Source organism: Camellia sinensis, chromosome 1 (assembly GCF_055761805.1).
Source record: "Camellia sinensis isolate YWXY chromosome 1, ASM5576180v1, whole genome shotgun sequence".
NCBI lineage: Eukaryota > Viridiplantae > Streptophyta > Magnoliopsida > Ericales > Theaceae > Camellia > Camellia sinensis.
In genome coordinates, this window is record NC_138961.1 from 225,161,977 (window position 1) to 225,175,659 (window position 13,683).

At 36.1% G+C, this 13,683-nt stretch overlaps 1 protein-coding gene across 1 annotated transcript; it reads left to right on the forward strand.

The window, feature by feature from the left end:
- Positions 1 to 11,700: 11,700 nt before the first annotated feature.
- On the forward strand, positions 11,701 to 13,299 carry LOC114281193 (anthocyanidin 3-O-glucosyltransferase 5). Its single transcript, XM_028223640.2, has one exon. It carries the CDS (start codon positions 11,779 to 11,781, stop codon positions 13,216 to 13,218), a length of 1,440 nt encoding a protein of 479 aa, XP_028079441.2. The 5' UTR covers positions 11,701 to 11,778; the 3' UTR covers positions 13,219 to 13,299.
- Positions 13,300 to 13,683: the final 384 nt, after the last annotated feature.

A 13,683-nucleotide genomic window follows, 5' to 3' on the forward strand; every position in this document is an offset into this window, starting at 1 on the left:
AGCATATATCATATTTTTTATTTATTATTTTTAGAGTTAGATTTAAAAACTAAAAAATATAGATGAATAATATGTTTATTTTTTTCAATTCAAAAATATATTCAAGTTGAAAATTTTTTTTCAACAGAATATTTAAACTCTTTTTCAATTGAAAACACAAACATAATATTTAAACAAATTAAAAATACAAAGTCTTATAAATTACTACAGGTGCTCGCGATTTGGCGGTTCGGTTGCGGCCAAAAAATCTCAAATCCGCCATCCGTCCGCCAAATTGGCGGATTGGAGAAAATCAATCCGCAACCATCCGCTCATCATCACGCATCCGTCCAAAATGCGACGGATCGGTTCGGTTCGGTCGGTTTTGGCGAATCGGTATATCCGCTGCTCACCCCTACATCATAGTGATATCATATAAAGTACATTGGCCATGGCACTAGTGCATTCGAGGACTAGAAAGCAAAATGGTGACTTGTATATATAATATATATATATATATATATATATATATATATATATATATATATATTTTTTGATTAGTCAACTTGATTTTTTGATTTTTTTAGGGGTGTTTTAAGGAGATAATTAAAAGTTAATTTTTTAATTTTTTTAATTTTTTTATGTGAGAGATGATACGACTACAAATAAATTAAAAATTGACTTTTAACTTTTTATTCATGCTCCAAATGACCCCTATATATATATATATATATGTAAAGTACGCAACTTACTTGATGAATGCTCTATCACATAATTTTGATTTAAAAAAATAATTACAATAATTGTTTGGTTTTAATTTTTTGAATTTAATTTTTTAAAAATTGAGTTTTTATTTTTAGTTATTTTTTTTTAATATTTTAAGAAAAAAATTTACTTTTTAGATACACCTAATCTAAATATACCTAAAAAATAAAGTATTTATAAAAAGATCATTTAAAAAAATCAATAAATATATAAGAATATGAAAATATATTGATTTTTTTTGTATTTTTGATATTTAGTGAATTTTTAAAGAATTTTTTTTATAAATATTATATTTTTTAATTTTATTTATATTAAGTGTATCTAAAAATTTTAAATTTGCATAAAATATTTTTAAAAATTTACCAAAAACAAAAAGACACAAAAAAATTAAAAAAAAACTCAATTTAAAAAAAATTAAATTCAGAAAATTAGTTCCAAATATCTAATTTTACTTTGCAGTTAGACCTCTTTTGAAAAGTGGCTTATAAGTCAATTTGTTAACTTATTTAGATTACATCACATTTTTACTTTTTACGCATCTTTTTAAAATAAACAAAAAAAAAAAATCAACTTATTTAGCACTTTCATTTGCATAATTCTATTGAATCAGAACTGCATTGGTATGAAATTATCATATCAGACTGTCCATATTTGGAGGGATTCTTTGGTAATCTTCTGATGATAGTGCATAGGAGGGAGTAATTTATAATATCAATAAACTTTTTATCTATCTCAAAATAATTTTAAACATTTCAATACACTTTTTCACACATTTTTTTAACACTATCAAGTGTGATAAGGGTTTTTTTTTTTAGCATTTCTCTAAACTTGAATGAGATGAAATGATGATTTATTAATTTTAAATAAATATCTAGGGACTGAAATGGGCGATTGGCGACTGAACCTTGGGCGATTGCTTTACCTCCTTGGGCGATTGCTTTTGATCGACTGAACCAACCAAGATTTGTAAGCATCAGGCATTAGTGTTCAACCAGGCACACCTCTGTTATTTGGATACCATAGTTAGCGGCGATTATTCACTCCAACTCTACTTTCTATCTTCCTTCGTGTAAGGCCATTACTTAGCTTTCTGATCTCTCTGTTTTCTGATCTCTCTCTATTCATCTGGGTTTTGTGATTTGGGGGAAATGTACAGTATGAGCTGGTCTTGTTTTTCCTAGTAATAAGTTTTCGCACTCCACCTGTTTGATAATATGCCTCGGTGAAAATGTAATGGCAAAAATAGGAAATGAAGGTGGGTTTCCGTTAGAGAGGTGGAGGGAAGGGGATGGAGATCAATGCAAGGATGTTAAGTATGGACTGTTCATTGTATTTGTGGATAATTTACCTTCAGCTATGGATGCCAAAGCGCTATTCAAACTTTTCTCGCAATTTGGCATTGTAAAGAATGTCTTTATTCCGTTCAAAAGAAGGACTATGTCAAAATCAAGATTTGGATTTGTGAGATTTAATTGCCCTGTAGCTGCAGACATTGTCATCCAAAAAGGAAATGGTCTGCTGGTAGAAGAAAGGGTGCTAGAAGTTAAAAAAGCTACTAAGGAAAGATGCACCAGATTTGAGCAGAGCAGGAGAGAACCCCATTCCATCAGCAGAACTCTTGATATTATCAGTTACAAGGCTGAAGTTCCATATTCAGGCCATAGATCGTTCGCTGAAGTATTGAAAGGGGTCACACCCACTGTGGCTAGGAAAGAAAGCTTGTCCGTAAAAGCTAATGAAGATGATCTTGGATGGCTCTATAGTAGTGTAATAGTCAGATTCAATTCTGAATTCTCTACTATTAACATTGGAAATGTCTTGAAGGAGAAAGGTTTGGATCATGTAAGGGTCAGAAAAGGGGGTGGTTGAGATATAGTTCTAACATTCAAATTTCAAGAGGAGCTGAAATCAAATATTTGCAATATCAAAGAATGGTTTAAGGAATGGAGTCAATTTGTGGTGGAATGGAAGCCAGGTTTTTATCTTGAACAAGAAAGATGTGTGTGGTCGATGTGTTATGGCATTCCCTTAAATTTTTGGAATAGAGACACACTCAACAACATTGAAAGCATGTGGGGTACTATCCTTAGCTTGGATGGTGATATTTGTCATCCTAAGTCCTTCACCCACACCAGAATTAGAGTGACAACATCTTGTATGGAGTTTATTAACAAAACTATATCTTTGGATTGCAAGGGTAAATTATACCCCATTCTTGTGTGTGAAGATCTTTCATCAGAATTTAGTAGCTTGAAGCGCAATGGCTTGGAAGAGTGCAGTTCCAACGAAATCTGTGGTAGTATTGTGGAAAGAACAAGTCTAGAGGAGTGTTTTAGGGAGAAGGAGGCAGACCATGTGATGGAGGTAAATACAGTTGTTGAGGAGTCAAAGTGGGAGGAAGGGTTCAACAAAGAAGAGGAAGTATGTACCAAGAAGGTTGATCAGAAGTCAGGGTCTAGTGATTGTCATTTGGGTGAGGAGGTAAACACAGTTATCGAGGAGACCGCATTGGAAGAGTCAGTGCACAACCCAAATTTTATTATTGAGCAAGTATCTACACCTGGTTTTTTCAAAAGCTTCAGTGGATCTCGTGATGGAAGTGGGTTTGGTATCAATCTTGAAATGGATTTGGTACAAGCACTTAGTAAGAATCTAAATAGAAAGGGTCTTCTGAGCCTTAATCAGTCAGGCCTAGTTAGGCAACCTACTCCTGTCCCAAAACTCCTTCGGAATGAGAAGAGGAAAAGAAAGAAGAAGGTTCAGCTAGAGGGGTTCACCAGCTTTGCTAGACTTCATGGGCAGAAAGCTGTAGCAGTCAACAAGCACACTTCTAGGTCTGTCATTTTTAGACCAACAATAGCTGCAATTGCACGTTCAGATCTGTCTGAAGGTGGTACTAGTCCGAACAATCTTCTCCTCAATGAAGCTAAAGTTACTATTCAACTAGGTAAATCTCTTGGCATCAATTTCAATGGGGAAGAAGATGATGTGCTAAACAATATTATTGGGCTAGAGTTAAAGGACAAAGAGATATCCAAATAGGAGGGTCTGGTCTTAAAAATGTTGTAGAATGGCAACAAGTAAATTTAGTTGGAGTCTTCAGTAGGTTTTAAGCTTTGTTAGCTAGTTTCTGGGTTTTGGCTTCAAGTGTGTTTGTGGTCTTGTGAGCTAGTGTTGGTTTCTCACCAACACTATGCTCGGTCTCTTTTCTTGTTCTTTTTTCTCTCCCTTGTTGATGTTATCTCATATGTATTGTATGTTTTCTTTTTCAATAAAAGATTTTCTTTGCTGATCAAAAAAAAAAATATATATATCAAGCAAAAACGAGTTTGCTGCCTGCCATAAAGACACATGATATATTGTTAGAAATTGGGCGCCCATGTGGCATGACCCTTAGAACCTTTTGAACCTGAACCTTTTGAACCTTATCCAAATGGGTTTTGAATTTGAATTCAGACCTATTTGGATAGCCACTCAGGATGTATATCTATCATATCATGATATGGGTAGATGATATAGATATCAGATATTATCTCATATAACAAATATGGATAAATCAGATAAATAGAATATATATCTGATATATGGGATATGGGTGATTAAGTGAAAAATAACATATGTTTGAGTTTTTCCCATATACTGACTTTTTCCTAAAAATAACGATCAAAGCCATTTGCACTGTGGTTTGTGTGGGTGATATTCACTATTGTAATATCACCCTATTGCTGGGTTAATTGACCAGATTCAGGAAGCACGTGATTTACCCACGAGATCCTTCAATTCAAACTCTGATTGAAAGGTATGACCATAATATTTATTCCGCTGCGTTATACTTTGTTTACATTGGTATCAGAGCGTTAATGGATATTTTCATGTTTCTTTTAATCATGTGTATATTTTTATATGTATATGTATACATTATATACATGAATGTTTGTAAAGGAGAAAAAAATATACTTTTATTAGATTAAGAGCATAAATATTTTTTTAATGTTCATCAATGTCTTTTTTAATACCGTAAATGGTTTTATTTTGAAAAAAGGAGTCCGGCAGTACAAAAATCGGACCAAAAAACACCCTGGAAGGCGGCGCGTGGTCTGCACGTGCCACCTGACGTCGTGAGCTGCTCCCATGCACTCCCATGCGCTGCCACGCGCCAGATGCCCTGTCGACGCTCCTGCACGCGCCCTCACGCTTGCGCCCTCCGCGTCACGCACGCGCGCCGTGCCCTGAGCCGCGGGCTGAGCTGCGCACCGAGCCGCTCGTTGAGCCGCGCCGTTTTCCTCCACCGGCTCGGCTGGCTTGGCTACTGATGTATTAGGCGCTGTTTGTTTTGTTTTTAATTCTGAATCGCGTTAAATTGCAATAATTAATTCGTTATAGCTTTGTTTTAAGCATGGTTGGTACCGTTAGACTCAGAATTAAATTTTTTATCTTCTGTAAAATTTTGAAAATTTTATAAAAATAAAAAATATTTTTCCTGAAATAATAATTCATTATTTCTGGTTTAAAATGCATCTGGTGTTGCATAATTAAGTTTCTGGGGCTGATTTTTTTTTTTGTAGACTACTGTTATGGTTTACTATTTACTGGTATAGTTGTAGCATTTTATCAGTTTCTGATTTTTTTATTTCTAATTTTATGTATGTTTATTAGTTATTTAAAATTTCAGAAAATTTCAGAATGATGTACATTTTAATTATAACATAATCTGAATATTGTTTCTGTTTATCAGTTTCTGGATTTTTTATTTCTAATTTTATGTATGTTTATTAGTTATTTAAAATTCTAGAAAATTTCAGAAAATTCCAGAAAATTTCAAAATGATGTACACTTTAATTATGGCATAATCTGAATATTGAATACAACATATTTTTTGAGTTTTTAATATGTTGCAATTAAAGAAGCATGATTAATTATTTTTTTTATTTTAATTCCGTTATTAAATGTAACATAGCATGTATTGATTGTGAATTTACATTATGATGCTATTGTATGGAATTAGAATTTTTTATCATACTTTTAGACATGTCATAGTCAGTGGGAGGTTATTCGGTTGAGAGAAATCTTTGTAGATTAACTCCCGAAAACCAATATTTTGCGCAAAAATTAAATTGAAATTTGGATAATTGTCACCTGTGGCGCAAGAGATGATTACGAGCATAGCGGATTTTTGATCTTGCGACTTGTGTAATATTGTCACTATTTAATTTAGATTTTTGCAGCAAAATTATAATATGCTAATCAAATTAATCCCAATGCGAATTTCTCTCTAAATTGATTTAGCTTATGGAAGTCAATTGGTTGACCTAGACTTAGTAAAGATGTTCAAATGTGAACAATGTAATCCCATTCTTTAGATGAGCAAAAGTCTTGGAGACTTTAGGTCAAGTCTTAATTAAGCCAAAGTAAGGAAACATGACTCAAAGTCGCCGTGGTTTTGTTGCCTTGTTTGGCACAATAAAAACTAATGTGTGCGCTATGGCTAGCGGCATGCTACGTAGTTTTGGTTGGCGAGTTTTGGAGTTATGAAATTAGTAAGTCCTCAATAGATCTGTATATGATCTTGACTATTGAGCTGCACGGATTGACTTTGTAATTTGACTTGTAAATAATGTTATATCATTGGATGAAGTAACATTCAAGAGTCACGTCATCCAAGAAATGCGAGCTTAAATAAATTAGTCATCAAGTATAAGACAAGTAGCCAGTATGAGCAGTATTTTGCTCTCTACCCAATTATTGGGAATGGATGGAGCAAAATTTCATGCACTATAATAGTGTGCATTGAAATATCACGTGAAGTTAAAAGATTAGCGCTTAGAAGCTGCAAAATCTATTAACACTAAGTGAAAAGATTAGCGCTTAGTGGTTGTAAAATCTATTAGCATTGCCGACTTGTCTTAGTCTGGACACTTACTGTTTCCACACTTGAGTGTGAGACATGAGGAGGGGCTTCTTTGTATGATTCCTTAGCTAGGCTAACGTTTTGAATAACGTTTACCACTAAGCGCAAACGTTGCAGCATAGTAATGAAAAGGTCAAGGTTGACAAGGTTGTTATGACTCTAAGAATTTGACGTATCGCTTGTAAGAGCATTGTGTTGAATTAGACTCTTTGGCCTAATTCGCGCTTAAGTTACTTCAGGAGCTGTCATAGTTGATAGCTTATTCTTTCATTCTTGTGGATAGTAGAATTAATTGTAAGTAGCTATGAAGCGAGAAACAGAGATGGCAAGAGGAGTATCGTCATCTTTCAACTAGATGCAGTAAAGTGTATGGAGAATAAAATTGACTTGTAGGTGCAGGGGATTAGCACTTACTAGTTAAATTTACGACTTAGGCGCACTTGATATCTCCATGACATCCTTTTTATGATCTAGTGAATATGACTTAGTCATGAGTCATTACTTAGTTGGGCCCAAACCTTTAAAACTTGTCTTCGAGAACTCACACATTAAGATGATTGGAAATAGTTTATGACATTGGTCATGAACCAGTGGCTTATTATACTTAATCACATTAATGAGATAATGACACGATGGTTTGAGTAGGCCTTCTCGGGCCCACTCGCTTATGACATCGTGCTCTCATATGAATGTGTAACTTTGTTCGCAATGGGTGCACACAAGTAAGTAGGAAACCCGTAGAAGGTCATTTGTATTGGCGCATTTAGTCCACTATAATATTTGTGACTAGATATGTGTGATGGTATGATAGCTAAGCCTCAATCTCGACACATTAATAGATTACGATACGCATCTGAGTCAAGACTATTTTATCTCCTATAAGTCAAAAGTTTTGAGATGACATTGCACATATGAGGTCGAGATCAATTAGATAAGAGCTTTTGTGCTTTTAGTTTTGACCAAGGTGACGAGTATCTATTTGAGTTATTTTTTAGAAAACTCTGTGAAGAGAAATGGATGCTTAAAAAATTGATTATTCCTAGTACTCAACAACAAAATGGTGTAGTAGAGATAAGGAATTAAATATTGTTAATGTTAGGTGGATAATGGCGTAAGATGTTTCCTAATTGGAAATTGCACTAGTTTGTTGCTATATCCCTAACTAAGAGCCCTCTATATCAAATTTTACACTCCAATTTTGAGTAATAGGTTAGCGGAGAGCCATCTATGGGCGATCTGTAACCGTTAATCAGCTCATCTTTATTTTACTTCTCATAAGATTGCGAAGTTAAGACCTAGGGTTCTATAGCGCATTATTGTATGCTGTCTTGTAAATACAAAGGGTCGTGTGGCGCATTATTGTATGCGGTCATGCAAACCCTCCAGGTCATATGCATATAGGTAAGCAGCTTTGTGGTAGTGTAACTAAGTTACATAAAGTTTTATTAGTAAAGGTGACGTGAATAGAGTTTTTGGAACTCTATAAGATAGAGAATTCTAAGCATAGCGTTCTATGTAGCCTAGTTGAGAATGGAAAGAAATTTCCAATATCCTAAGGACAGTGGAAGCGATGTGCCTACTAATGGATTACTCCATTAGAGAAGAATACTCTACTTTCTTAGTTACGTGGTAGCAAATGTGAAAATTTTCCACGTCATCACTGGGTGATTGAGAGGGAAACATTCATGATTGCTCCGCAAGATGATAAAGAGCCTAGGATAATGCCAAAGGCTCTAGTCCCCTGTTTTTAGAAAGTGGATCAATGTTGCGTAGTTTAAGACAAAGTCTTTGAGGATTAACTATTTCTATAATTTGGTTGACTTTCTATTATGACGCGAAACTGTTCTAAAGTTATGCGTAATTTGGATAGTCATTGTTGAGGCATAAGGCTCACTAGATACCGAAAAGTCGCACCATTGAGGAAAGTGTAGACCATGAGAAGACTTCCTCCTGAGGAGTGAGGTTATTTTGACTTAGGCTATGATTGACATAAGTTCAGAACATTGATTTGTGGACATTGTGACCTAACTTTCTCGTTAGAGAATTGGATAAGTGGATCCGTAGGGATTTACCTTCTGCTTTTATGGTAAAAAGTTAGGAGCGCAAAAAGGTTGCTAGTTCCAATAAATCTTTTACAACCTAAAGCAGTTATCCAAACAGTGGTTCTTAGATTTCGTCAAGCCATGATAGGCCAACGATGATCGATGAAGACCACTGAGGCATGATCAATGGTCTAAAAAAAAGTTTTTTTCCTTACTTAGTCATTATGAGCCAGGAATTTATAAGGTTGTCGCCACCTAGTGTGGACAGTCCTCTATTTTAGATATGATGGACATGGGTGATGCAATTTATATGCTCGGATGTACGATCCTTAGGGATTGGTTTGGGAGAATTCATGTTTTGTCTTCGATGACTTACATAAGGAATATCCTAGAACGATTCTAGATGCAAAATTGCAAACCCATTGACTTACCTATCGGTAAAAGCCAGAGCCTTAGCTATTGAGTGAATCCTCGGATTGTCTTAGGGAGAAACAGATGACCAATATTCCTTGATCTTTTCTTTGTTGTGGGAGCCTAAAGTACGCTATATGGGCGTATTCAGCATGATAAGTGTTATCTTTGGTAAATGGTCAACTGAGTTGTTTAGACATTAACCTTGCTCATTAGACTGTGGATAAAATGCTTTACCAGAAGCATATTAATTTCCTCCTTGTAATATTCAATGCGCTAGTTGGGCGCATTAAGAATGAACGCAAATTGGTCACCAAAATATCTTTAGAGAGGTTATTGCGCAAGATGTAGTGATCTTAAATTACTTTATGTGAGGCGCACATGGTGGATTTCGTTGTATATACTTATCGCAAGAGGTGCTGATAAGGCTTATGTTTGGAATCTATAATTGCGCAAGTTGTGGTCAATTTTTTTTTAAAAAATCGATCACTTATTTTGAGATGATGGGATGTTGACACTATTATGGTTTGTGTCATAATGATTAGCAGATGATGATGTCAGCAGGCAAGATTGGCTCACTCACACGAGCAATCGCCCTTGGCGCTTAGGAGTGAGCAAGGATGAGACTGGTGGTTTATTTTTATTTGGAGCCAAGAGAGGCTTAAATTATCCACTATGTATGTCGCCTTGGTTATAACCAAGATGAGGTCGTGTTAAGGACCAAACATGGATGTTAGTACCCACTTTTCGTGTTGTGCCTGTTATGATTAGCTAGATGCGAGATCTCATTTGGCGCCAAGAAGGCGAGCAAATAGAGAATTCAGGTTAGGCGCTAGAAAGCGACTAGACTAATATTTTTACGGTGTATCGAGTATGACGTCACTCTTTATGGAAGAGTTACTCCATCGTAGCATGTATTCATACTATATGTGCTTGGCGACCGAGTAATGAGGTGAGAGAATGGATCCCTGCTTCCTCACCGTGTGAGTCTTACGTGTCATTATTGATATGACTTTCATTTATGTACCCTTTTGTGACTTTTGACTATGTCATAAGGTAAGGGGTTGATATTCTGCTATTTTGGTATGTTGCCTGCGGTCATGGATGATTCGGCCTTAAGGGACATCACTGGGAAAGCGGTCAATTCTAAACTAAATGGCATGAGTGCAAAGGGAAGATCATCTAGTGTTACACCACTGTTGTATATTCACTGCCGGCAACTCACATCGCCCTGTATGAGAGACGAATTGAGTGTGAATATATTGCAAAAATAAAATAAAAATTGAGAGGGTCAAACATGCTCTTTTTGAGGGATTAGAGATGTTTTTTGGATCGGTGTAATTCGATGGGTCTGGGGTATATGAGACACTATTTCTGTTCTTTTTGGGTTGATGTCTCTATGCTGGCTCATTTTGAGTTTCTAGTATAGAGCTCCCACATGCAGGTGTTCTCAGCAGTTGCATGGTGCAGTGGCTAGTATGAGATTGTTTATTTTTTGGGGAGATTGAGATAGAGACGTGGCAGTGTCATGCCAACTCATGTCTGAGTGGGAGATGTTAGAAATTGGGTGCCCATGTGGCATGATCCTTAGAACCTTTTGAACCTGAACCTTTTGAACATTATCCAAATGGGTTTTGAATTTGAATTCTAACCTATTTGGATAGCCACTCAGGATATATATCTATTATATCATGATATGGGTAGATGATATAGATATCAAATATTATCTCATATAACAAATATGGATAAATGAGATAAATAGAATATATATCTGATATATGAGATATGGGTGATTAAGTGAAAAATAACGTATGTTTGAGTTTTTTTTCCTTATACTGACTTTCTCCAAAAAACAACGATCAAAGCCATTTACACTGTGATTTGTGTGGGTGATATTCACTATTGTAATATCACCCTATTACTCGGTTGATTGATCAGATTTAGGAAACATATGATTTACCCATGAGATCTTTCAATTCAAACTCTAATTGAAAGGTATGCCCATAATATTTATTCCGTTGCGTTATACTTTGTTTACACATATTGGATGGGGCAACCTAGTTGAGATTATAGTTCTTTATTATAATGTTTATAGTACTATTCCTTCATTCTTTTGTCTTTTCGTTTATTAATGCTTGATTCATAATTAATAGTTTTGCTCATACAAAAACAAACCCAACTGCATCTTTGAAAAATGCAGCAAAACCATACCCTACCCATGTTACTTCCACATGCATATGATTATTTAAGAGTATATTCATGCTTCAGCGTCTCACATAGTACCTACGAAGAGAGTGAAAAAAGAAAAACTATATACTTTTATTTTGCTAACCACCATCGATCTCTCTCTATTGGATTCTTCTTCAAATTAAATCAGGATTGATTGCAAGTTGACCGGCATCCCTAGAAATAAAAATTCATGAAGTTGTACCAAGTGGCACATATTTTATCTGTATTACCTTTCACTAATTATAAATATATATGTATATATATATTTTATTATTTTTTAAATATTCAACATAAATGTGATGGATTTTACTATTAAAATTAATCACAATAATAAAAAGCACAATATGACATATAGTATACAAAAACTACTCCTTTTATAAACTCACTTGGCTAGAATAATGCTTCTCTGCATCATCTCTCTGTCTCTCTCTCACAATTGTATCCATGGAAAGCAGAAAACTACATGCGGCTATACTCTCCAGCCCCGGCATGGGTCACCTTGTCCCAGTCCTCGAGCTCGGCAAGCACCTCGCCACCAATCATGGCTTAGAAGTCACCATTCTCGTCGTCGCCACCCATTCCTCACCTGCAGAATCCCAACTTCTCGATCCCTCCACCGCCCCGAAACACCTCCATATTCTCCGACTCCCGCCAGTAGACATCTCCAGCGTAGTTAACCCCGACATCAAGGTTGTCTCACAGCTCGCCATCATAATGCGTGAGGCTCGACCAGCCATCCGGTCCGTTCTCTCCTCCATGAAGCAACGCCCGGCCATGTTCATAGTCGATCTCTTTGGAAATGAAGCTTTCGGGATTGCCGACGAGTTTCACATGTCCAAGTACCTATTCGTGACATCCACTGCATGGTTCACCGCTCTAACGTTGTACTGTCATGTGCTTGATAAGGAGGTTGAGGGTCAGTACGTTGATCACAAAGAACCACTGAGACTTCCGGGTTGCAAGCCGGTTCGACCGGAAGACGTCGTCGACCCAATGCTGGACCGGAATTGTCAACAGTATTATGAGTACCTGCGCGTAGGGTTCGAATATTCGATGTGTGATGGGATCTTGATAAACACTTGGGAAGATCTGGAGCGTACATCAATCAAAGCCCTACAAGCGGATGAAACCTTACGATCTGTTGTTAAGGTGCCGGTTTATCCTGTCGGTCCATTAACAAAGCCGCTTGAACCGGCTGGTCCAAAGAGTGAGTTGTTGGAGTGGCTCGGCAAGCAACCCAGTGAGTCAGTGATATATGTCTCGTTCGGGAGTGGCGGGACGTTGTCGGCTGAACAAACCACTGAGCTGGCTTGGGGTTTGGAGCTGAGCCGGCAGAGATTTGTTTGGGTTCTACGCCCACCCAAAGAAGACCATGCAGACGCATCCTTTTTCACGTCAGGGAGCGGCCCAGATGGCACCCCAGAGTTCCTGCCTGATGGATTCTTGACCCGGACCCACAAGGCTGGGGTGGTGGTTCCACTTTGGGGTCCACAATTGGAGATACTGAGCCATCCATCAGTGGGGGGATTTTTATCACATTGTGGGTGGAACTCGACTTTGGAGAGTCTAAGCAATGGTGTGCCAATGATTGCATGGCCACTCTATGCCGAGCAAAGATTGAATGCAACCATGCTGGCGGAGGAGCTCGGAGTCGCCGTCAAGTCGAAGGTGTTGCCAACGAAGAAGGTGGTGAGGAGGGAAGAGATAGAGGAGATGGTGAGAACTGTAATGGAGTCCAAGCATGGGAGGAAGGAGATGAGGGAGAGAGCGAAGGAACTGCAAAAAAGTGGCAAGAATGCGCTGAGCAAAGGTGGGTCGTCTTACAAGTCAATATGCGACGTGATTAAAGAATGTGAGCTGAGACTTCGGTCTCACAAAATTTAAGAGCATTTCCATGTCCATCCTAATAAATAAATTTATTGTGTAATAAGTCTTATAATAATTAATCAGTGGGTTTGGTTTAAATTTTTTGAATTAAATTTTTTAAAAATTTAGTTTTTTATTTTTTGTGTTTTTTTATTTTTAGTGAATATTTTTAAAATTCTAAACAATTTTTTTTTTTACATTTTTAGATGCACTTTACGTAGATGTATCTGAAAAGTAAAAAATTTGTAAAAAAATATTTTAAAAATTTAATAAATACATAAAATATAAAAAATGTACTGAATTTTCATTTTTTTTTATATTTTTGGTATTTAATGAATTTTTAAAAGGTTTTTTTTACAATTTTTTTTACGTTTTAGGTATATTTATGTTAGGTATGTCTAAAAAATAAAAAAAAAATTACTTAAAATATTAAAAAAATTCAGTATAAACAAAAAAATAAGCAAAACAAGAAAATAGAATTTT

Excerpts from the sequence above, each read along its gene's own strand:
- LOC114281193 (XM_028223640.2), top strand. The coding sequence starts at position 11,779 with ATGGAAAGCAGAAAACTACATGCGGCTATACTCTCCAGCCCCGGCATG.